The sequence below is a fragment of the Schistocerca gregaria genome, chromosome 4 (genome assembly GCF_023897955.1).
Source record: "Schistocerca gregaria isolate iqSchGreg1 chromosome 4, iqSchGreg1.2, whole genome shotgun sequence".
NCBI lineage: Eukaryota > Metazoa > Arthropoda > Insecta > Orthoptera > Acrididae > Schistocerca > Schistocerca gregaria.
The window spans coordinates 40,947,185-40,974,259 of NC_064923.1; the positions used below are offsets into that span (position 1 = coordinate 40,947,185).

Genomic DNA, 27,075 nt, shown 5'->3' on the forward strand with positions numbered 1-27,075 from the left:
TCTGTTGTGGTTTTTACCTTATTTTCCATATTGCTCTGTTCTGTAGGACCGTGTTTAAATCACTGCACCCTGGTAGCTTGTCATCAGCAACTAAATGATATTACGGTAAGTTTGGCTGGGGAGCTAAGAAAACGTTTTACCTATAAACGTAATTTTGGTGCGCGAAAATATTTGGCGAGTCTATTTTCCAATTACTTACACCTATTTTCGAAGCATCCGCCCTCATCTGCATTCTCGTCTGTTGTGGACATTCGCAGGGAGACAAAATACATTTTTCTCACGAATTCCACTCACAAGTTACACTTTTGCGCTTCATAAAATATAATGTTTATGTTGCTTCTGTGTATCTACTCCCGACTGATGTTCACTCGTTTGCATATCAGTCTGGCGCCAAAGTCTACAGTGAGACAGAGAACCAGATAACGTGTCATTTACTGCTAGCTAAAGCAACAATGTTGGTACAGCGTTGCCACCATTTGTGAGAGCACGTCGGTTACTGGTACGCTTAGGTGTTTCACATCACCGCCCACTGCAGTCAGAGGAAACGAGTAAGAAGCATCAGGCACACACATTTTCTTATATGCGCTTATAGCACGCTCGGCCCTCCAGCATGCGGCGTATTTTCTCGCCCAGGCTCGCAGCGCCGCTGCCAGCACACAGACTGGGTCCCGACCCTTCGTCTTTGTGGCCTGCACTCCCGCAGAAACGTCGTTATTCCGCGGGGAAGAGTAATGGGCGCGCCCCGCCAACCGCCTGCTGTCCAGCACAAAGGGGATCCCTCCAGATTGCTGGAGTGAAGGTATCGCTCCGCAGCCAGGGCGGCCAACTTCCTGGCCACGGACGCCGTCGCCCGCTTCTCCTCGAGGACATTGTTAGGTTGGGGGCGGGCATCTAGCAGCTGTCACCGACCCATCCGTCGTATTTAGATTACGCCGTTACGAAATACCGTGTTAGCCCTCCTGCACGGCTGTCACGCATGACAGAAGCACCACAGCTCGTGCGGCTCAAACCGAATAGCAGTGAATTTAAAATAGGAAGGCGCGTCTGTTCTGCCACCCATCCACGTCACTTACCCGGAAAACACTGCATTTCAGTGCAGTCGATGTTTGAGGACTAGCGGTGTTACAGACTTGAGAAACACGAGTGACTTAACAAACGACAACGTGTAAGAGACAGTTGTGACCAGCATATTCATAAGGACCACTAGTGAAAGAAGCAAAACATACACTTGAAACAGTATATGTTAACACATGCTGTACTCGAAGAACTGAATTGTGTAGGGCGTCCCAGGAGGAATGAACTATATTGAAAGACATAAGAGGAACTATCATTCGAGGCAAAAAAAAAATTAATAATCGCGAGCTCTAAAATGCATACCCTAAGAGCTGTGAGCACTTGTTCAATAGAAGAGATTTGTTCCATAGTATCGAAGATGAAAAAGTGCTCATAGCTCTTAAGCTATGTGTGTTACAGCCCATGTTTATCAAATAATTTTGCCTTGTTTTTGTCCTGACTACTTCCTCCCAAAGTATGCAAAGCAAAGGGCTTGCAATAGAAGAGGTTTCTTTTCAGGTTCGAAGATGAAGTAGTCCTCATACATCTTAACATATACCATTTGGAGCCCATGTTTACCAAACAGTAAAGCTGCATGCCCTGGGAAAAAATCACGGCTGTAGTTTCCCCTTGCATTCGGATCTTACTTATCTTTTTTTTTTTTAAAAAAAAAACAAAGGACCACATGTCATGTAAGTGACTCTTTGCGTTTCATCTTGACCACTGCTTTCTGTTCCTGTATTACTTAACCATGGACCATGGACATTTGCGTTGGTAGGGAGGCTTGCGTGCCTCAGCGATACAGATAGCCGCACCGCAGGTGCAACCACAACGGAGGGGTATCTGTTGAGAGGCCAGACAAACGTGTGGTTCCTGAAGAGGGACAGCAGCCTTTTCAGTAGTTGCAAGGACTATAGCCGTATTTTTTCCCGAGGGCATGAAGCTTTACTATATGGTTAAATGATGATCGCGTCCTCTTTGGGTAAAATATTCCGGAAGTAAATTAGTCCCCCATTCGGATCTCCGGGCGGAGACTACTCAGGAGGACGTCGTTAACATGAGAAAGAAAACTCGTGTTCTACGGATCGGAGCGTTGAATGTCAGATCCCTTAGTCGGGTAGGTAGGGTAGAAATTTAAAAAGGGAAATGCGATAGGTTAAAGCTAGATATATTGGGAATTAGTGAAGTTCGGTGGCAGGAGGAACAAGACATCTGGTCAGGTGAATACATGGTTATAAATACCTTGTCAAACAGCCGTAATTGGAGAGTAGGTTTAATAATAAATAACAAAGCAGGAATGCGGATGACGTACTATGAACATCATAGTGAACACATTATTGTGGCCAGGATAGACACGAAGCCCACGCCTACCACAGTAGTACAAGTTTATATGCCAACTAGCTCCGCAGATGAAGAGATTGATGGAATGTATAATGAGATAAAGGAAATTATTCAGATAGTGAAGGGAGACGAAAATTTAATAGTCATGGGTGACTGGATTTCGACAGTAGGAAAAGGGAGAGAAGGAAACGTAATAGGTGAATATGGAATGGGGGTAAGAAATGAAAGAGGACGCCGCCTGATAGAATTTTGCACAGCGCACAACCTAATAATAGCTAACACTTGATTCAAGAATCATAAAAGAATGTTGTATACATGGAAGAGGACTGGAGATACAGGAAGGTTTAAGATAGATAGTATAATGGTAAGACAGAGGTTCTGGAACCAGTTTTTAAATTGTAAGATATTTCCAGGGCCAGATGTGGACTCCGACCACAATCTGTTGGTTATGAACTGCAGATTAAAACTGGAGAAACTGCAAAAAGTTGGGAATTTCAGGAGATGGAATCTGGACAAACTGACAGAACCAGAGGCTGTAGAGAGTTTCAGGGATAGCATTAGGGAACGATTGACAGGAATGAGGGAAAGAAATACAGTAGAAGAAGAATGGGTAGCTTTGACGGATGAAATAGTGAAATGGCTCTGAGCACTATGGGACTCAACTGCTGTGGTCATTAGTCCCCTAGAACTTAGAACTACTTAAACCTAACTAACCTAAGGACATCACACACATCCATGCCCGAGGCAGGATTCGAACCTGCTACCGTAGCAGTCGCACGGTTCCGGACTGCGCGCCTAGAACCGCGAGACCACCGCGACCGGCGAAATAGTGAAGACAGCAGAGGATCAAGTAGGTAAAAAGACAAGGGCTAGTAGAAATCCTTAGGTAACAGAAGGTATATTGAATGCAATTGATGAAAGGAGAAAATATAAAAATGCAGTAAACGAAGCAAGCGAGAAGGAATACAAACGTCTCAAAAATGAAAATGGCTAAGCAATGATGGCTAGAGGACAAATGTAAGGATGTGTCGTATCGGCCGCCGCACAGCAGCCGTCAACTCGGCGCGGCGTGCTACACACGAGTACCGCTGGCGCCGCACACGATGTCAACAACTGGCGCCAGTGAACGCGTCGTCGCGGGCTGGGGTTAGCGGCAGCGTACACACCACTACCGATACGGGTTGCCCCGGCGGCGCTGCCCTCGCCACCAGACCGAGCAACCGTATAAGGGCGCCATCTACCAACACTCTGATTGGCCGGACCTGCGGATTTAACCAGTTCAATCTTCGCCGACGACTGGGTTACTACCCGGCTACTCGATTCACTACGACCGAACCGTACTGGAAACTTTCGACGCATTGGTATCGACTGGTTGGCAGTGGTTTGGACTTGTATTCTCTACTAGTGACTCTGATTTATCCTTGTCGCTACAGCCACCGAAGTGTTGTGTTGTCGAACTTAAGTTTTGTTTTGAGTGACAGAAGGTCAAATAAATTTGGTTATCACGAAATATTTGTTGTGTTATAGTGCGGACATAACAGGATGTAGAGGCATATCTCACTAGGGGTGAGCTAGTTACTGCCTACAGGAAAATTAAAAAGACCTTTGGAGATAAGAGAACCACCTGTATGAATATCAAGACCGCAGATGGAAAACCAGTTCTAAGCAAAGAAGGGAAAGCAGAAAGGTGGAAGGGATATGTAGATTATCTATACAAGGGCTATGTACTTGAGGACAACATTATGGAAATGGAAGAGGACACTGATGAAGATGAAGTGAGAAGTATGAGATTGCCTGAAGAGTTTGACACAGCACTGAAAGACGTAAGTCAAAAAAAGGCCTCTGGAGTAGACAGCATTCCATTAGACGTACTAATAGCCTTGGGAGAGCCAGCCCTGACAAAACACTACCATCTGGTGAGCAAGATGTATGAGACATGCATATACCCCTAGACTTCAAGAAGAATATAATAATTCGAATCCGAAAGAAAGCAGATGTTGACAGACGTGAAAATTACCGAACTGTCAGTTTAATAAGTAACGGCCTTAAATACTAACACAAATTCTTTACAGGCGAATGGAAAAACTGGTAGAAGCCGACCTCTGGGAAGATCAGTTTGGATTCCGTAGAAATGTTGGAACACGTGAGGCAATACTGATCCTACGACTTATCTTAGAAGATAGATTAAGGAAAGGCAATCCTACGTTTCTAGCATTTGTAGACATAGAGAAAGCTTTTGACAATGTTGGCTGGAATACTCTCTTTCAAATTATAAAGGTGGCAGGGGTAAAATACAGGGAGCGAAAGGCTATTTAAAATTTGTACAGAAACCAGACGGCAGTTATAATAGTCGAGGGGCACGAAAGGGAAGCAGTGGTTGGGAAGGGAGTTAGACAGGGTTGTAGCCTCTCCCCGATGTTATTCAATCTGTATATTGAGCAAGCAGTAAAAGAAACAAAATAAAAATTCGGAGTAGGAATTAAAATCCATGGAGAAGAAATAAAATTTTTGAGGTTCGCCGATGACATTGTAATTGTATCAGAGGCAGCTAAGGACCTAGAAGAGCAGTTGAATGGAATTTCCATTGTCTTGAAAGGAGGATATAAGATGAACACCAACAAAAGCAAAACGAGGATAATGGAATGTAGTCGAATGAAGTCGGATGATGCTGAGGGAGTTAGATTAGGAAATGAGACACTTAAAGTAATAAAGGAGTTTTGCTATTTGGGGAGCAAACTAACTGATGATGGTCGAAGTAGAGAGGATATAAAATGTAGACTGGCAATGGCAAGGAAAGCGTTTCAGAAGAAGAGAAATTTGTTAATATCGAGTATAGATTTATTTGTCAGGAAGTCGTTTCTGAAAGTATTCGTATTGGAATATAGCCATGTATGGAAGTGAAACGTGGGCGGTAAATAGTTCGGACAAGAAGAGAATAGAAGCTTTCGAAATTTGGTGCTACAGAAGAGTGCTGAAGATTAGATGGGTAGATCACATAACTAATGAGGAGATATTGAACAGAATTGGGGAGAAGAGAAATTTGTGGCACAACTTGACTAGAAGAAGGGATCGGTTGGTAGGTCATATTCTGAGGCATCAAGAGATCATCAATTTAGTATTGGATGGCAGCGTTGAGGTTAAAACTCGTAGAGGGAGACCAAGAGATTAATACACTAAGCAAATTCAGAAGGATGTAGAGTGCAGTAGGTACTGGGAGATGAAGATTCTTGCACAGGATAGAGTAGCATGGAGAGCTACATCAAACCAGTCTCTGGCCTGAAGACCACAACAACATTACTTAACTTCTGAATCAATGTTAGTAAAGTCACATTATTCGAGATTACTCAGAAGTTTTTCGCATTGTCGTCCATAGTGGTCTGTTTTTAATGCTGCGACTGTAAAGTGAAATTAGAGAGTACGGAGAATTACTGCATCAGTCGTTGTACTTGATTAGCACAAAGTATTTTGACGTTCACTTATAATCTTCAGGTAGTGAGTGGATCAAAGTCATTGGGGAAACGACATTAGTTGCACTGTATTTAGTTGTTGATGTAATGAGTCCTCTTGAGCGAATAATATTGTATATTTCCTTGAAATTTTCCGAACGTCTGTAGCCGGATAATAGGATGAATCATTTTTTTGCAGTTGTCTGATATTTTTAAGTATCAAAAAAGCTTAAAACCGTAGTTTCTTAACTTTAAAGAGTAGGACCTCTGGGTCTTATTTCTCTTCTAGGCAGCGCAGCCACCCACGAAACTTCATTAAACCGCCCCTTCATTAATCACGTGTTAGTCACAATGCAAATGAGGAACAAACTGAAAAAAGTGCAGACATGGAAGTCAGAAAGAACAACAGAGAAAGAGAATGAAAACTGGGAGAGAAGATGACTGTCTTCTGCTAATCTGTGATATATTTGTGTCAGTTGTGTATTACTTCTAGAGCGTGCTCGTGTAGCGGCGAAACTTGTAGCACGCTGGGTGGGACGTAACGCAGACCCCGATCGAATCCGTGCAGCTGACTGACGACCGTTCATTTGGTACAAAGTCTAGCGTGGGTGTGGTTTTTAGGCGTTCTCGTGTTTGTTTAGGCAAATTCTAGGCTGGTCGGCAGTCTCCGCCTTACAAAATTACGATAACACGGACAGACGTCGCGCAGAACTTGGACCGTACTCACACGAATAACATCTGGTCATAACACTGTGATACAATAAATTTGCCAAATCGTGGGAGCGACACATCACGTAAGACGGGATAAATGATGTCCATACGTAAGCTCTCCGGGCAAAGCATCGGCTACCGCAGCTGTCACTTTGTGGCCTAAGCTGTTCAGACGTCGCAGAACCGCTGCCAGATTTGTTGAAGATTCTAACCGAAAGGGACGGAGACGCGTGTCGCACCCTTTCAGCGATGTTTTCAGACTCGATAGCAATTTCGGAAGGAGCGACATTTTAGTCGAGCTGGAGAGTCAAATGATTTACTGTTTAGAAAATAATTTATTGTACTACACAATCAGACAAATTTCAAACAAGGTTTTGACTGTGGTAAGACTGAACCGCAGCATATATTGCATCCGAGCCCGGTTGATGCCCGTCACAACCGATCACTTTTTTGGTGAAAATATAGTGATTCTGTTGGACAGTAAGTTATTTCCTGACAGGAAGTGCTGCTTGGAGTGAATGTCATTTTATTTTAAAGAGTCAACGATCGATAACTGGGAAGACACTGCATACAATGGATACTTTGAGTCGGATACCTCGCAAAGGGCTATTGCTCACGGCGCACATTAAGTTAAGAGACGCACAGACTAACGCGACGAAGGCTAACGAACGATAGCAGACCACTTCGTTGGACGAGATTTGCTCAGTGTGTAGGGCGGCAGATCGGAGCCAACAAAGCGGTTGGTCTCGGTTGCGGTTCTGCCTGCTGACGGTAACATCAAAGCATTGCAGTTGATTGGAGTAGGGACCCGTCTCCCAGTATGGACGCCGGGTCTGATGTTCGTTGGTTCAGTAGCGATCTGTTGTTCTTCTACAACGGGTGTGTATTTAAGTTTTATAGGAGAGACACAAACCGCACTTAGTATGTTTTATTGAATGATTTCCATCTTTAATTTAACAACAGCGTCATTTACGGTTTAAAGAAAAGTAGTTGGCTGTTACAAGAGCGAAACCAGTCAATGAAACATACTGAGTGCGACTTGCGACTGTCCTGAAAAACTTAATTTCAAAAGTCGCTGTTTTCCCTGCAGACAACACCTCCTCTCGCTAAGGGTGTGCATTTATTGTGTTTAAAATTACTGTAAATATAGAGTGTAATGTGGAGAGAACATCAAAGCTGGTAAAATTTCATTGTGAGGGGGAATGTTTTATGGCCCGCTACGAACTGCAATTATAAAAATAAACTGGAAAGACTAGACGTTTGGAGATAAATTAGTCAGCTATGAGAAAGTGATACACGCGATGCGAAAAAGAAAATGGTGTTTTCACCGAGATCATATCGGCATGGAAGACTAAGAGAAGAAAAAAAATTGAGAGTGATTATTAACTTTGCGCTGCAGTTACAGCTCTCCTAAAAGAGTTGTTATGTTTGGACATTTTAGGGCCTACGCAATTAGATAACAATTGGAAATCTGTAGCTTTCATTAGAGAAAAAATCATGAAAGGGGCCATGTTCCGATTCAGCTTTAAGGGAGACATTAATTTTGCCCCACCACTCTGTTACGTACTTTTTAAAAAGAGATTCTGCTGATCAGATTCTTACAGCAAAATGAATGCTGCAGAAGCGACGCCTGCTGAAACCACTTCTTTTCTCATAGTAGTAGCTGGTTAAATTGCAATTAAAACGCTACGTAGTAACAATAACAAAACGGAAGCAACGTTGGAAATTATCAGAGCCAAGTGTGATTCAGCACGGCTGAAATCCCCTGGCCAAAATCTCTTAGTTCGGTACGGTTGAGAAGCCGGACGTCAGTGCATTGGCAACCGACGTTCTTTGAGCTTCGTTGCCATAGTGTTCACGCTCCTTTAACTGAATCGTACGAAACTAGGAGTGTAGTCGGCCGAAGGCGTGTAATGAGGTCTGGCGAATCGCTGTTTGGATGTTTCCAATTGATTCACGTCGTGGAATTCGCGACGCGCTGTGTAGAGAGAGTAGTTGGGCTAGAGGTGGTTTCCAACTCATTCGGGTTACCGTGAACGTGGATGTTTATTTGAACATCGTCGGTGACCGAGGTTGCCCATCTTCACGACGAGTATGCTGTGGACAATGTACCAGTGTTCACTAGATTGCACGGAGGCCTCGCTGAGTCGTCCGATCTTCATTGCCTAAAAAAAACGTCTCTGACTGTCGACATCTACTACATCTATATTTCTGCATTTATACTCCGCAAGCCATCCAACAGTGTGTGGCGGAGGGCACTTTACGTGCCACCGGTATTACCTCCCTTTCCTGTTCCAGTCGGGCCGGCCGGTGTGGCCGTGCGGTTCTAGGCGCTTCAGTCTGGAACCGCGTGACCGCTACGGTCGCAGGTTCGAATCCTGCCTCGGGCATGGATGTGTGTGATGTCTTTAGGTTAGTTAGGTTTAAGTAGTCCTAAGTTCTAGGGGACTGATGACCATAGATGTTAAGTCCCATAGTGCTCAAAGCCATTTTTTTTGTTCCAGTCGCGTATGGTTCGCGGGAAGAACGACTGCCGGAAAGCCTCCGTGCTCGCTCTAATCTCTCTAATTTTACATTCGTGATCTCCTCGGGAGGTATAAGTAGGGGGAAACAATATATTCGATACCTCATCCAGAAACGCACCCTCTCTAAACCTGGACAGCAAGCTACACCGCGATGCAGAGCGCCTCTCTTGCAGAGTCTGCTACTTGAGTTTGCTAAACATCTCCGTAACGCTATGACGCTTACCAAATAACTCTGTGACGAAACGCGCCGCTCTCCTCTATCTCCCCGACATGGTACGGATCCCACACTGATGAGCAATACTCAAGTATAGGTCGAACGAGTGTTTTGTAAGCCACCTCCGTTGTTGATGGACTAAATTTTGCCAAGGAGTCTCCCAATGAATCTCAACCTGGCACCCGCATTACCAACAATTAATTTTATACGACCATTGCACTTGAAATCGTTCCGTACGCATACTCGCAGATATTTTACGGAAGTAACTGCTAGCAGTTATTGCTCCGCTGCGCGTCGCGCCGCCCCGCAGAGCTTGAGCTGCCCCCCCGCTGTTGCAGGCATCGCCAACGACTGGTCCGACCACGCCCTGTGGTGGCCGGCGCGCAACGTGTGGCTGTCGCGCACGCGCTCCACGCTCGACCAGTACGGCGTGCAGGCGGACGCGCTGCTCGACTTCACGCCGATGCACAAGACGCTGCGCGTCCAGCTGCCCGACCTGCGCTACCTCGACTGCCGCGTCGACTTCTCCATCAAGACCTTCAACGCCGTCGTCAACCTCTGCAAGGAGCTCGGTGCGTACAGCTGTATCGGTCATTTTATCCCTCTGAAACCGACAGTCGCTAATAAACTAACTAGTCCGGCTCTCTTTTGTATAACGCAATTCTTAACATTCCTAAAAGCTGACAGATACCGCCTACACGAAGTATCTACGACAGCTTTTGTTTGTCATACTTTTCGTCAATCTACGTAGCTTCTTATCCTATTTCTTATTTATTTAACCTTGTTAGTCCACATTCTCGGTGACAGGAATGCGCAGTTTCCATATAAAATCTCATTTACGTAAATCATTATAATTTTTTTCTGTTTTGATTACTGAGCTGCATGCCTACCTATACGCTACACTACACCACTTTATCCTTCACCTTTTTTGTCTCTGAGATCGGCCTTCCTTGACTGTGGCGCAACAACAGCTCTAGATTTTGCTTATTCAGTTTTTTGCGTTCAGCGTTATTACAACTGTATGTACTACCACAAATATAATAACAACGCATCTATTACAAATATAAAAAGACCCTATTACCACTACCACCATTTCGATTTTTCTACAGCAACTACCACTACTAATGTTACTGCTGAAACTTCTCTTACAAATATTAGTACTAGTACTTCTACTACTTTTATTTACGATATTGTTACGGGCACAGACTCTCAAACACATTTTATTGCTGTTGGAATTTATCTAGTTTCTCTGTACAGCGCGTACCAGATCGGCGATCGTCTCTTGTCCAGCAATATCTTGCGGCCTTCAGATAGCATGGCGACTGTTCAGAGTGAATCTCTTGAATTTCGCCGATCCCCGTTCGTCATCTGAAGTACGCTAGTCGGCTCCTCGCTCCACTCTTCCGTTACTGGACCAATCGATAGTAGAGCTCTCGGACTTCGTCGTCTACATTAGACCCATCTACTGGCCTTTCTCGTCTCTGCTGTGCTGGTTATCGACTGTACTTCCGCTTTTTTGAGCGACAGCATCCCTTTAAAGATTTAGAATACAAAAGCCCTCTTTTACTTTAAATATATTGTACGCAATTTCCGCTTTTAAAGCCTGTCCGGAAGTCCTTCCTACATCTTCGACTAGGCACGCTTCCATAGGAGATGATCTACTGCGCGGATTTCGCCACATTCACAGCTGGTCGTTGTCCTCGTACCAATTTTATTCAGATACGTAGTATATTGTTCTACTCGCCTACTTGGCTCCAAAACTGCTAGCTAGAGCCTTTCGTTTGCACCAGAAACAAATTGAAACGATCTACTTCCCATGTCTGAGAATCTCCATCTCTGCTGCCATTCTGGAAATATTAAATTCTTTGTTACTGACTGACTTCTTTCTCATTAGCCAAAAATTTCATTCAATATATCGCAGCCCTATTTTTTTATTTATAGCTCATTTATAGCCCATTAATATAGCCAGGATGTCCTTAGATGTGCTACTTAACGCTCCGCACCAGCCTAGCAGAATTCCTCGCTGTGCCTCTCCCACCGCGTCAGCATGTTTCACCAATGTGTCCGGCCAAACACTGGCTTTGTACCCACAAATATTGTCAATATGGACTCCTGCTACAGTTCAATTACATTCTCGGGCAAACGAAACCTCCTTTGTCCCATATCAATAATTCTATTAATTGTACAATTAACTTTACTTGCTGCATATTCTACGAGTATCTGTGTCTGCGGCCCTCTTCTATATCGTTCATACCGATCGGTGCGGTAAGTTAGTCTCGGTAATGACGTCATTTTCGGTTCTTTATCCGAATTTCCTATTCAGTAAGCTTCTGAGACCTGTTACGGAACAGTCCTCCCGCCGATTTTTCGACAGTTGTACCGAGAGGTTTTGGATTTTGGTATGGCCCTGTCGTTCCGTTAGCTGTGGCCTATTTACACCTATAATCTGTTATTTTAAACGTATTGAGCGGTTTTAGTTTTGGATTTAGTTATTGTGTTACTAAAGAATCACCGCAGGACGTGTCCGGTTGGAAAGTGAGTTCATAGTGCACTATTTTCCTTTGTTAGAAATATGGTTAGGTTAGGTTGCTACTGTGAATGATTGATTACAAAATCCAAATTTTCGGTCAATACACTCTAAAAATACCCGGTATTTTTATACAATTAAGACTTTAACGATCATTAAATATCAAGACATCGACTCTGCTTACGTGTCTCACATGAATGTTAGCTGAAATTACTAGTGACTTCGCGTACTATCTCCCGCAGATGGTTTACTTATTAATCATCGAAACGCGTTTAAAACTTTTAAGTAACTATGCAAGGGAATTTTGTGAAGTCTGATAGAGGAAACCTTCCAAAATATCATGCATTTACGACTTACGCCCGCATCATTCGGCAACAAAAGTCAACCTGCGTCTTTTTCGAATGGAATTACGTAACGACTTGTAGTAGCGTAGTTAGTAAGGCGACGAACCTGACTGCAATTATCTGTTACGTTATTTACATTGTAGGCTAGCCATTTTTGTTACTGTTTTTGTGGGATACAAAAAAACTGCTGTGGCAAAGGTTCGTAAACTGCTGGATGCGAAAATATTTTTTTTCCTCATTGTGTTTATTATGATACTTCGTTAATCGTCAAAGTTAAGGATTTTTCTGAAGTATTCGTTCGTAATTTACACGTAAGAGCTACCTTTCTTAGTAACGAGCATCTCCGATGTCGTGACTTCCATACGTTTAAGAAATGAAAGATAAAATTACTGTGGGTGAAACAACTGACAGTGACATTTATACTACTTCCTGTCACCAATAATTCACTTTTTTTTTGGAATACGGAGCGATTTCCGAGGGTGTGGTCAGACAGGAATCTAAGAGCACAACGTAAATTACTGCGAATGAAACTAGCAGAAATCGTCTTTATACTCCAGCTTGTCACAAGTATTTATCTGCGATCGAATCCTTGGTTCAAAATGCTTCAAATGGCTCTGAGCACTATGGGACTCAACTTCTGAGGTCATCAGTCGCCTAGAACTTAGAACTACCTAAACCTAACTAACCTAAGGACATCACAGACATCAATGCCCGAGGCAGGATTCGAACCTGCGACCGTAGCGGTCTCGCGGTTCCAGACTGTAGCGCCTAGAACCGCACTGCCACTCCGGCCGGCATCGAATCCTTAACAACATCTGTGCATGAAAGGTTCCCGCCACAATATTTTCAGACTATACCACCATATATGAAACATTTTGATTCATGAAATCCATGCTATAAACTACAATGAACTTCTAGAGCTGCACTCGCCACACACTCTCGAAAAGGCGATTTTTTAAATTTTGTTTTCATGAATCAAATCGATGATGTATCACGTAGGGAAGCAGGGTGCTCCATCATTTGGATCTCAAGAAGCGAGCTACAACCACATTCTATACATCTTCTTATACTTTTACACTCCCTTAAACAATTTTTCGAGTTCGTGGAGACGTGTGGCGTCTATGCAACTAATTGAAGGCAGTTTATTCCCATACGCGTTTCGCTTCTTTTATTTGTGAAGCATCATCACGAATAACGGAATCGAAACGCGTATGGCAATTAACAAACTACCTTCAATTAGTTGCATAGAGAGAACCTACCTCAATGAATTTTGAATTAACTCAGGAGTGAGGGAAAACAGAAAAAATGACGAATTTTAGGGTGTTCCTAAAGAAGTATTTGTACAATGTGGTACTACACTCCATTCCTAACCCATATTCCGAAACGTAAAATCCAAAACAAGATGTCGATGTGAATGAGAATAAAACGAGATAATGTGACATTTACGACAGTTTCCAGAACAATATTCTGCTTTCGAAATGCTCACTGAATAATGTTCGGGCTCTATTTCGAAAACAAGACCGCTCGGTGCGCTCAAGTGCCGAACCGATCGGCAAAATGGAGGAAAGATACAGAATAGGGGCCCTGGACTGTCCAGTGTTCGAGTATCTGTGAACGATTAGACTTCGAATCGAATCATTGGCTGATTTATTCTACTCAATGGGTCCCTAATAATTCTTTGTTTGAGTAACATATATGTTGATTTTTTTTGTGCTCATTAAAGGCGCACCACTCCTCCGGCATTTCAAGGATTTTCTGTGATTATTTTCTGTCAAATTTCAGCATTTGGAATGCAATAGAAGTAAAAAGCCGCCAGCGTATGTTGTGTTCCTAACAGTCTCTTATGGAGAAAAGTTTCCTCACGGGTATATTTCGCGAGATTATGGACCGTCTACTTATACGAGGTTTTGTTAGGAATAACCTAACTGAGATGATGTCTGAGTATTTCGTCCCAGTGAAAATGTGGTAAAGTGACTCTAAATGCGATGTAAGCATAGTCTGCGTGGTTTGACAGCTGCCACTTTCAGTTTTCCGTCGCTGAGAAGCTTAGACCAACAGCGAACATGCAGCTTTAATTCTTTTGGTCGGTACTCACATTCTAATGGCGGACGCCGCGATTTACGCGCGCGACCGTATCAAACATTAAAGTACGAAAACCCACTTTGAAAATAATACAGGACATGCGTTTATAAGACGCCCCCTCAAAAGGCATACAAAATACGTGTAACTGCAGCAGCATTAATTTAAAAGAAAGACAGTTTAAGTAAAAGAAAAATACTTACCACTAACGGTAGTTGAACAAGGCTACACAGAAAGTTAATACTTTACTTCAAGTAATTTAGTAGCAAAAGTTACGAAAAGAAAATAAAGAAAATAGTTTTACAATGAAACATACGATTTACAGTATGAACTGCGAAATTCCTTTAGTTTTCTGGGGAGAGCGCACAGCAGTGCAGCTCCTCTGTTCGTCATTAGAGAGGTGTGGCGACTTGTTGAGATGACAGCGGCCGCTTGTGATGTCGCAGATGAAGCTATCACAGCACCTCCGTTTGAAGCCTCTATTCGATTATGTTGAACTCTTCTCCAGTGGCGTATAACAGGCCACTGGCTGAATAGAAGTGAATTGTTGGCGACAATCCACAGTTTTAGCATGTACGCGCTCATTACTTGTTTTACACATCTCGTTCTAGTTTCAGTACTTAATGATAACTTCCGACCGCGATATAACTGTTCGTCACGTTTGCTTATGACTACCCCAATCGCAAATTCACAGCCAGTAAAACAGCTCTAGCATATGATCTACAATTGTAATTCTGTTCACCGCGACTGTTCACTATTCAGTAAGAATACGAATGCAATACGTAGTTTTATTATGAAGCCTTGGCTATTAGTAATGCTCAAACCGTACGATCTTTCTAAATAACACTTCAACTTTCACCACGCACTGCGACTGTAATCCCAGACGTCAGTCATTAAGTTCCAAGATTTACTGTCTCGGCATGTTTTTGCATATCAAATCAACAATGCGCGTCTCGTCAGATTACTCGCCCCCCTCCCCCCCCCCGCCCCCCCCCCCCTCCACACACACACACACTCCCTGAGTAACTCCTACTCACTGTATATTGTTGCTCAGCTGTTACTCTCGATATCGGTCTCAGTCAGAGAGCTCAAAGATAATAACCGATGCATTACGAAGTCGTGACGTTTGAGTAAATCGAATATTGGTGAGCGTATCGCTCTCTCTCTTTCTCTCTCTCTCTCTCTCTCTCTCTATCCAGTTTTCAGAATACAGTTTTCGCCGGCCGCGGTGGCCGGGCGGTTCTAGGAACTGCGTGACTGCTACGGTCGGAGGGTTCGAATCCTGCCTCGGGCATGGATGTGTGTGATGTCTTTAGGTTAGTAAGGTTTAAGTAGTTCTAAGTTCTAGGTGACTGATGACCTCAGATGTTGAGTCCCATAGTGCTCAGAGCCATTTGAACCAGCCATATACAGCTTTCTGATTAGCAAACAGACTAGCAAAGTTTTCTCCAACCTTTATCGGCCGTAAAATTACAAGTAAGAAGGCCTTCATTCGAAATAAAATGCGTTATGTGCTTACAAAACGTGTAACATTCTAAAAATTCTAATCATCCGCTCTAGTTGTTTTTGTGGAAAGGGATGTACAAAATTTAAAAATAAACAATATTCAATTCATCTTTATTTATTATTTCTATTCAACATTTGAAAAAAAGAAGATTTTTGGCGGCTTCTGTCGCACATAACAGTTTTTTCGCTAGACTTTGCTAGTTACAGTTTTTGCATTAGCTCTTAATCTAAGTCTAATATATATTGATGCAACCGATAATGAGTTTTGTTTCGTGCATATCTTCCAAGTCGACACACTGAATTCACGAACTGAGTGTAAACCCTGCCGAAATCTGCCACGTTTGCGACACTACGAAATTTTCTCTCACAACAAACCATAATTTTGTGAACAGCTTCAGAGACAGATTTAAGTCCACACCTATGAACCTGCTGAGTAAATGCAGTTGGATCACACAAAGGATTTTTGCAATATGTGGAATCACTTTCTTGGACATTCTCAAAAAGCTGGCACAATCACATTTTAAATTTTACAAATTTTTAATGACACATCCTGCCATGTAATACAAAATAGTAGGGAGAAAAAAAACAGTTTTGATTCAACACGAGGAACATTTGCCTTGCATCCAGATTTTATGCTCTTTTTCTTATTGTAGGCCTTAGAGAGCCGACTGGGACTGAACGGTGTTTGGATTATTGGTTTAAAAAAAATGGTTCAAATGGCTCTGAGCACTATGGGACTTAACTTCTGAGGTCATCAGTCCCCTAGAAGTTAGAACTACTTAAACCTAACTAATCTAAGGACATTACACACATCCATGCCCGAGGCAGGATTCGAACCTGATGGCCATATTGGGGCGTTCTCTATTGATCACGCGGGGCTTGGCCTCCGTACGATACGCGTCTTCTGCCGGCCGCGGTGGTCTCGCGGTTCTAGGTGCGCAGTCCGGAACCGTGAGACTGCTACGGTCGCAGGTTCGAATCCTGCCTCGGGCATGGATGTGTGTGATGTCCTTAGGTTAGTTAGGTTTAAGTAGTTCTAAGCTATAGGGGACTGATGACCACAGCAGTTGAGTCCCATAGTTCTCAGAGCCATTTGAACCATTTTTTATACGCGTCTTCGAACTCCCTTTCGAAGTACCACCGGACGTAGTCACCGCGGCTTTCCAGCCCTACGGCAGAGTGATCAGGCATATTGCCGAAAAATGGACCACCTTTACAACGGACCCCGTTCTTAACGGGGTACGACAGATTAAAATTGAACTGACCAAACATGTTCCGTCATATCTTGTCATCGGCGGATGTAGGGCGACCATTATGTATGACGGTCAGCCACGCACTTGCTCTGGTTGTGGCAAAGTAGGGCACTTCCGTTCGGATTGTCTCTGACGACGGCTAACTCAAATCCCGACAGGTGAATCTATGATTCCTTCTACGGTGACGACCCTTCCTCTCAATTACGCCGAAGTTACACGGGCAGCAACCCTTTCCGATGCTGACCACATTAGTCCGATAGCCGCCCCCGATAGCGAGACCATGATGGCTTCTGCAGTACAGGATCCGGCCTTTACAACGGCGCCCTCACCTGAAGATAATCACCGACCGACCTTGCAATAAGGCGTGGATGCCAGGATGGACATTGACCCACGGGTTGTGCCGACAGCGGCTTTTCTTCCAGACACCGGAGCAGCTGAAGAAATCCACCCACATTCAGATACTGAAACACATGTCCGTAAACAGCGTTCCCCGCGAAAACACAAAAGACGGTGGCGTGCTCCATCGGACGAGTGTTTGCAGCGATCGTCTGACATGGACTGTGGAAATTCCGACGACGGTACCGGCGGTACAGAGGCCGCTGTAACTTCAAACTCAACAGATCGCCGTGGTGACGGCTTCCGCCCCTCCGACCCCACAGAACAGCAGGATCACAAGCAGACAGCCGCTGCCGATTCCCAGCCAGCAGGGCCGATGGAGTCAGCGCCGAGTGCCGCAGCAGCCACTAACAGCCACCAACAGCCGATGGTATTTCAAGGCGAGTGGGCGGACGACTGTGAGGCACACTCCTTGTCCATCGTGTCGGACGACACGGGGGGAAATTTACCCCACCAGTGTTAATCCTTTCCCGCCATCAGTTAGAGTGACGAGACAGCCTTACAGGGGTACTGATGGCCAACACGGATGCTGTGGATAGACCTCAAACTTATCGCGTTGCAACCATAAACATCAACACTATACGGGCGCGCGCTTAGTTATCCTTGCTTCAAGCTACGTTGAACTCTGCTTCCATCGACATAGCCCTTCTCCAGGAAGTGTACGTCGACGACTTCCCAGGCATGTACGGTTACGATGCTTGCGTCTCTCCAGCTTCCCCAACAGGCAGCGGTGTCGCTGTACTTCTTCGGGAAGAGATAGTGGCGGACAGTATCCTGTTACTGCCTGGGCAAGAGGAATGGCACTCACAATACTGGGTGTCCGCCTTATCAATATCTACGCACCTTCCGGGACGGACAAACGTCGCGAACGTTCACGATTCTTTGCGAAAGACGTCGCCCCGCTCTTCCAAGGCCGCCATGACCATCTGATGTTTGGAGGTGACTACAATTGCGTACTGGCGCCCAGAGACCAACTCCCACGACATAATCCGTACCCGGAACTCGAGACGCTAATTCGAGACCTGCAGATGATGGACACTTGGTAACATCTTCACGGCCACCTACCGGGATTCACGCACCTCACGAGTCACTCTTCCAGTCGTATCGATAGGATTTATGTCTCACGCTCTCTCGCCGCTGGAACACAGGATGCGGAACTGTGGCCTGCAGCATTCTCGGACCTCTCAGCTTGCATTTGTGGCGTCACCCTGCGCGGCAACACGTGTGGAGAAGCCGCAGCCCGTGGAAATTAAACATCGCTCACCTGTCGTAACCGGATTGCCGCCACGCCGTTGAGGATACGTGGCATTCGTGTGAAAATCGCCTCCGTGCATATCCCACAACGATCCGCTGGTGGTTGGACTGCGCCAAACCGGCAACGAAGGCGAACGTTGATAACCTACGGTGACGACCACGCTACTTGGCGAAGACATACCCTCGACTTTTACTTCCGGGTCCTGCGCGACTGTGATGCTATGGCGCCGTCTCCGGAACGACAAACGGCGGTCCACCGTGCTAAGGCTCAGATCCTCGCTCATATGCGACGCCACCTAGAGGGGGTAGTCATCCGCTCGAGGACGCAGGATCGGATACCTAGCGAACGCCCGTCAATGTTCCACGTCCTTCGTGAACGTAAACGACGCCAACGAGCGCTGATACGCTTCATCGACACGGAGGACGGTCATCGCCTCACCACGCAACAAGACATATGGACATATGGACATATGGCCTGTTCTACAATCATTATTCCCAGCTCTATTCCGCTCAAACCCCTGATCCGACAGCACTGGAGGACGTCTCTCAGACGATTTACGGCACCGTCACCCCGGTAATAGAAGCGGCCTTGATGCAAGAAATTACTGAAGAAGAAGTGATCGACGCCATTAGAAAAGGAGCTGTCAACAAGTCTCCGGGTCCTGATGGCCTCCCCTCGGAATTTTACCGGACTTTTCAATATTTATTAGCCTCCCGATGGACGGACATCTGTCGCGAACTACTATCCCCGGACGTGCAGCTCCCTGCGGCCCTTGTGGAAGGGATGATTGTTCCTATTCACAAACCGTCCGGTGACTCACGACTGCAGGACTACCGCCCGTGATGCTATTGAGCTGCGACTTTAAGATCTTTACTCGACCGTTGGCGGCGCGGATACGCCAGACCCTACGAAATGTTATCTCACCCGATCAAACGTCATCAGGAGGCGACAATAATATTCAAACAGCACTCAGCGAATATCGCGACTTGATCTCACTGGCGAGGGCATGTCGTCTGAAGGGTGCACTGGCGGCAATCGATTTTAGTCAAGCTTTCGACCGAGTGGACCACAACTATTTGGAAGCGGTCCTCCAACATACGCGGTACCCCACAGCCATTCGTCACTGTCGTCATGCGACTACTCCGTGGCGCAACGTCCAAGGTGATCGTTAACGGCCGACCTTCGCAGCCCCTCACCATTTCTCGATCGATACGCCAAGGCTGCCCTCTGTCCACTTTACTTTACGCTGTGGCCATGGAACCTCTCCTCTGCGGCCTGCGCCAACGACTAACGGGTAAGACGTTACGAAGCCACACTTTCCGATGATGTAAAGCGTACGCTGACGACCTGGTGATTGTCATCCGCAACGGTGACGACATCGCTCGCGCACTAACTTGGATAGCGAAATATGGCATGGCCACTGGTAGTCGTATCAACATCGCAAAATCGGTGGCGATGAACATCGGGGTCGGATTGTCTGAGAACACTGTCTCCACCTTACAGCTCAGAGATAGTTTGAAATATCTTGGCATTGATTTTACAGACGATATACGACGGACCGCTGCTCACAACTTTCGACGGCTTTTACGAAATGTTCAGACTGGAATTGCCAACAACCGCCTACGAGCCCTGGACATCGTCCAACGGACCCAGTATGTTAACACACATTTAGCGTCACGCATTCCGCACATCGCCCAGATATTACCTATACCGGTGATGTTAGCTCGCCGTATACTTGCGGCTTTTGGGTCCTTAGTGAGTTCTGGAATGCTTTTCAAGATCAAATATGAGACTCTCACCCTTCCCCCGAATCGGGGAGGGTTTGGCCTTTATCACGTTTATGACAGAGCGGTCTCCCTATTTGTGAGCACATTAGTCAAACTATGGCACCGCCGTCCGGACAGTCTGACCAGTTTGTTAATAGAAAAACTAGCACCGCCCTCCCTGTTGCCGCCTGTGCCGATACACCACGTCCCCTCTTCACTCTTCTACATCGGTGTCTTTCACCTCGAACTCAGTTATGTTCGACTTGCCTTACCAGCGACTTAACTGGCGACGCCAAAGACGGTTTATAGGGTCCTGCAACGTCAACTGGCGAGTAGTGTGGAGGACAATTCACCACGTAACACTGGACACTGACGTCACGGCGATGTGGTATATCACTGTCAACGGTAAGCAGGTGACCAAATCAAGGCTACATGCGTTCCACATGGTAGGCTCACCCACGTGCACGAGCTGTGGCGTTCAAGACAACGATGAGCACCGTCTTAGCTGTGGCGAGTCTACGGCAGTGTGGCACTTAGTGAGGCAGATGTCAGCATACTTCCTTCGAGTAACGCCGAATCATATCGACCCCAAGACTATCTTATTCCCGGATGAAACGTATTACCCACGCACTAAAACTAATGCAGTGGCGTGGCTTCGTGGACATGCAGTGCATTACTTGTTTCAAGACTGCACTAAGGACACTTTAGAATTTTGGAACTATTTGCAGGAACGACATTGCAAGATCCTCCGTAACCCAAAGTATCGACAATATTTTTCCAATTTCCACGTAGCTGGAACATCACGGGTGAGAAAAGCTAAAATTACAATACAATGATAGAACACTGCACGGTACAACGTGGGACCTACTTTCATCATTACGAGAAGTCGTACCTGGATGATACAGCAGATGGATAGTTTCGTTGTGAACCCTCACACTCTGTAGCAGTATTTGCCCCATTTCCTCTTTTTGTCCCCGGTGCGAAAAGGTCTTCGCAGTTATAATTTTCCCGTCCGGTGCAAGATGTAGCACTGGTTAATGGTGGTATGGATTCCACCCTTCAGTTTTGTTTCATGGTTTCCTTCGCCCCGCACTAGTGCACTTACTAGTTTTCAGTTCCTTACTGTAAAAGAAATTAAAAGGAAAAGAATAAAAAATAAATAAATAAAAAATCACAAATTTAAAAAAAAGGCAACGTGCTTGCCTGTCAGGTGCACGCTGCCTTTGTTCGCGCTTTCGAGACTCGCTGAAAGCCAAATAAAAAAAAAAAGTGGTCAGCATGACAGAATGTCAATCCTAAGGGCCCGGGTTGGATTCCCGGCTGGGTCGGAGATTTTCTCCGCTCAGGGACTGGGTGTTGTCTTGTCCTAATCATCATCATTTCATCCCCATCGACATGCAGGTCGCTGAAGTGGCGTCAACTCGAAAGACCTCCACGAGGCGAACGGTCTACCCGACGGGAGGCCCTCGCCACACGAAATTATAATTTTATCTCTATGCTGATGCAATTTGAAGAATTCAGTAGCATGTGGCACGCTTGAACTCACAGTCTGAGCATCGAGAGAGACATTCGTCTTCTTACTGTGGAATCTGATGTGCTGCTTGGTGACTGAGTTGGCAAATTTCAAGCCTTCATCCTCCTGCAATTCATTATATTAATTATGTAACCCCGCTGTACATGACCAACTACAGTTTGTAAAATATATTTATCAACCAAAGTTTTTGGTGCCAACTTAAGCACGTGGCAAGGATCCAAAATGGTATAAACACTGCATTCAGCTAACGGGTGTTAGTATTGTCAGGTTAGTAGTTGCAGCCCAAGTTTTTCAAAGCTTGCAGGTTCAGAAGCGGGCCATCGCAAGTAATCGTATGGCAGCACCAACAGGAGGCATGTACGGAGTAATTTGGCTAAAAGGTCAGCTTGAATGCTATTTAAGAAATGGAACTGGACAGTTAAACTCTTTCTGTGTGATACAATTTGGAAGACTAATACCTCTCTTACTAGTTCATTAGAAGCTAGTAGCCTAATGCCAGCAAAATTGACATTACCACAATTCACTTTTGTAGTACTGTCCCTTGCTTTCGAATCATCATACTGTCAAAAATTAATGCACATTCTTTTAAGCAAGGTTCTTCGTCTACATTTTCTTTGAAGTAACTGAAGACTTCACTTACGAACACAGGTTCACAGTTGACAGAACAGATCCAAGATCTGATGCAGTTTGGACGGGGCAAACAAAATAATCTTGTAGGCTTTAGGCGAATGAAAATGTATTGTCCCACAAACTGTTTGGTGATATCAGAGTACGTTGTGGCTTATTTGTCACACACAAAAGTTTTTCAACTGATTGACAATGAAATGCAATGGAAAACCACTGAAATTAAATGTCAAATGTTTCTGCACGTCACTATTAAGGTGTCCTTTTTACTTAAGTTCATAAGTCAGCAGGGTCATCATCGAGATCTTTTTGTTTCTTCGGTTTACAGCCATACGTAACCTTCTTACGATCTTCATCAGATTTATTTTCGTCGGTAGCGTAGATTTGTTTGTGTTCGTTTGTTTTCACCGTGTGCTTCAGGAAACTTTGCCAAATGTATACCTGCTCGATTTACGTCCTGGAAGAGAGGTCGTTGTAATACTGCATACACGGTATTTCATAATTACGATAGCTTTTTAAGTACGCTGACAAACACTGCTGTACTGACAACAAAGAGAGTGTAGCGTCGAACCAGACGAGCTGAGTAATACGCGGACTTTTTTGGTTTCAGGCATCCGGCACCCGGAGGAGCTGTCGTTTTGCAAGCCGCTGGAAGCGAACCACCTGAAGTACAACCTGAAGGACATGCCGTGCGCCAAGAAGCGGTCGCAGGGCGACCCGCGCGCCTCTAACGGAGTGCCGGCCGACACGAACACGTTCGTGGCGGCGCACGCCGGGGGACCCAGCCCCTCGGGGTCCACGGGCAGCCTGGAGCGCGGCGGCGGCGGCGGCGGCGGCCAGCCCTTCCTGTGCGCGCCCGTCACGCCACACCGCGCCGCACACCACGCGCACGGATCGCCCATCGGCTCGCCCGTCACACCGGTCAGTCGCCCGCCTGCCTACGTGTCCGTACTCTTAAGGATAACAATGAGCTTTACTCGTATACGGAGAGCCACCTATCAAGGTGGAAGTCGGCTGGGCACGTGGCATTGACGGCTCATACAGAGGTGCAGTAGAAGACTCCGACTGAACGGCTGATCGAACACCAGACGGAGAGATGATGTCAAAGAAAACCTACGAAGTAAGGTACACGGGAATTGGGAAGCACCAACGTGGAATCGGGATATCTGGTAGAAAATCACTCAAGAGGCGAAGGTCCACGATAGGGTGTAGACTGTAGAGTCACCAGGGTCTGCCTTATACATATCCGAGCGGTTCAACTGCACAGACCCCTGCCCTTCTAGAGGCCCCACACCATGATTTCAAACTATCTCCTGAAATATTGGTATTACAGATAAATTGGCATCCTCTTGGTTAAAATATTCCGGAGGTAAAATAGTCCCCCATTCGGATCTCCGGCGGGGACTACTCAGGAGGATGTCGTTATCAGGAGAAAGAAAATTGGCGTTCTATGGATCGGAGCGTGGAATGTCAGATCCCTTAATCGGGCAGGTAGGTTAGAAAATTTAAAAAGGGAAATGGATACGTTAAAGTCAGATATAGTGGGAATTAGTGAAGTTCGGTGGCAGGAGGAACAAGACTTTTGGTCAGGCCAATACAGGGTTATAAATACAAAGTCAAATAGGGGTAACGCAGGAGTAGGTTTAATAATGAATAGGAAAATAGGAAAACAGGTAAGCTACTACAAACAGCATAGTGAACGCATTATTGTGGCCCAGATAGACACGAAGCCCACGCCTACTACAGTAGTACAAGTTTATATGCCAACTAGCTCTGCAAATGATGAAGAAACTGAAGAAATGTACGATGAAATAAAAGAAATTATTCAGATAGTGAAGGGAGACGAAAATTTAATAGTAATGGGTGACTGGAATTCGAGTGTAGGAAAAGGGAGAGAAGGAAACATAGTAGGTGAGTATGGATTGGGGCTAAGATATGAAAGAGGAAGCCGCCTAGTAGAATTTTGCACAGAGCACAACTTAATCATAGCTAACACTTGGTTTAAGAATCATGAAAGAAGGTTGTATACGTGGAAGAACCCTGGAGATACTAAAAGGTATCAGATAGATTATATAATGGTAAGACAGAGATTTAGGAACCAGGTTTTAAGTTGTAAGACATTTCCAGGGGCAGATGTGGACTCTGACCACAATCTATTGGTTATGACCTGTAGATTAAAACTGAAGAAACTGCAAAAATGTGGGAAATTAAGGAGATGGGACCTGGATAAACTGAAAGAACCAGAGGTTGCACAGAGTTTCAGAGAGAGCATAAGGGAACATTTGACAGGAATAAGGGAAAGAAATACAGTAGAAGAAGAATGGGTAGCTCTGAGGGATGAAGTAGTGAAGGCAGCAGAGGATAAAGTAGGTACAAAGACGACGGCTGCTAGAAATCCTTGGGTAACAGAAGAAATATTGAATTTAATTCATGAAAGGAGAAAATATAAAAATGCAGTAAATCAAGCAGGCAAAAAGGAATACAAACGTCTCAAAAATGAGATCGACAGGAAGTGCAAAATGGCTAAACAGGGATGGCTAGAGGACAAATGTAAGGATGTAGAAGCTTATCTCACTAGGGGTAAGATAGATACTGCCTACAGGAAAATTAAAGAGACCTTTGGAGAGAAGAGAACCATGTGTATGAATATCAAGAGCTCAGATGGCAGCCCAGTTCTAAGCAAAGAAGGGAAGGCAGAAAGGTGGAAGGAGTATATAGAAGGTTTATACAAGGGCGATGTACTTGAGGACAATATTATGGAAATGGAAGAAGATGTAGATGAAGACGAAATGGGAGATACGATACTGCGTGAAGAGTTTGACAGAGCACTGAAAGACCTGAGTCGAAACAAGGCCCTCGGAGTAGACAACATTCCATTAGAACTACTGACGGCCTTGGGAGAACCAGTCCTGACAAAACTCTACCATCTGGTGAGCAAGATGTATGAGACAGGCGAAATACCCTCAGACTTCAAGAAGAATATAATAATTCCAATCCCAAAGAAAGCAGGTACTGACAGATGTGAAAATTACCGAACTATCAGTTTAATAAGCCACGGCTGCAAAATACTAACGCGAATTCTTTACAGACGAATGGAAAAACTGGTAGATGCAGACCTCGGGGAGGAACAGTTTGGATTCCGTCGAAATGTTGGAACACGTGAGGCAATACTGACCTTACGACTTATCTTAGAAAAAAGATTAAGAAAAGGCAAACCTACGTTTCTAGCATTTGTAGACTTAGAGAAAGCTTTTGACAATGTTGACTGGAATACTCTTTTTCAAATTCTAAAGGTGGCAGGGGTAAAATACAGGGAGCGAAAGGCTATTTACAATTTGTACAGAAACCAGATGGCAGTTATTAAAGTCGAGGGGCATGAAAGGGAAGCAGTGGTTGGGAAAGGAGTGAGACAGGGTTGTAGCCTCTCCCCGATGTTATTCAATCTGTATATTGAGCAAGCAGTAAAGGAAAGAAAAGAAAAATTTGGAGGAGGTATTAAAATTCATGGAGAAGAAGTAAAAACTTTGAGGTTCGCCGATGACATTGTAATTCTGTCAGAGACGGCAAAGGATTTGGAAGAGCAGTTGAACGGAATGGACAGTGTCTTGAAAAGAGGATATAAGATGAACATCAACAAAAGCAAAACTAGGATAATGGAATGTAGTCAAATTAAATCGGGTGATGCTGTGGGAATTAGATTAGGAAATGAGACACTTAAGACAAACAACAACAACAGATAAATTGAAAAAATTGAAGTAAGTTGCTTCTGAAACAACTTTTAATAGGAATCCAATGTAATTGAAGTATATACCCATTGTGACACGACTACGTGACTACTAGTGTACCTCACAGAAAACTTTCGCTGCATCGTAATCGAGGTAACCGAGGGCTATCACAGAGATAATATCTACTGTTAACATTTGGCGCCCCCGTAAATTAAGAGAATGCCGTTGACACACTCTCGGGGCCTTTCCGCACCCTTGCAACGCGTTGTTACGGCTACGGTCGGCGGCTGTCTCTCACAGATTAATTTGTTCATTCTCGGGAGTTTAAATGTGCGTTTCCAGGTCACACCGTTTCGTGTTGTGTGTGCGTTCTGTGTTACGATGTGGTGTTTATCCTGTGCGTGTAGTCTGAAGTGCCGACAGGGAAATGTCCCGTGAGAGGGACACATTTAGGATATACGATTCAGGTGCGCAAAAGAGCAAGAAAAAGGTCCACCGTGAGCACTTTTTGAACTCACAAAGAGACGCTTTCGAAAAGTTTATTCGTCAAGCATTATCACAAGAGTAAAATTGAAGTATGCATAAGTGGCGATAACAGTAGTCCCTCATCATGTGGTGCTTTTGGTAAAAATGGAAATGAAGGAATGCGAACTTCCTGCTATGCCGCATTCAGTCAGGTATACAAACAGCGATCGTTAAATATTCACAAATCCAGACCTAGGCACCTTAACATCTTCCATGATACATGAAATTATACAGAAAGGCCCTTCTAGAAA

General features: G+C 44.9%; 1 protein-coding gene across 1 annotated transcript in view; it reads left to right on the forward strand.

The window, feature by feature from the left end:
- Window positions 1-27,075, forward strand: part of LOC126267336 (unc-112-related protein-like) — a 617,319-nt gene that overhangs the window by 534,784 nt on the left and 55,460 nt on the right. The window contains exons 2-3 of the mRNA XM_049972442.1: window positions 9,629-9,862; window positions 23,185-23,495. Of these exons, the coding sequence (XP_049828399.1) occupies window positions 9,629-9,862; window positions 23,185-23,495 (545 nt within the window). The remainder of the gene's footprint in view (window positions 1-9,628; window positions 9,863-23,184; window positions 23,496-27,075) is intronic.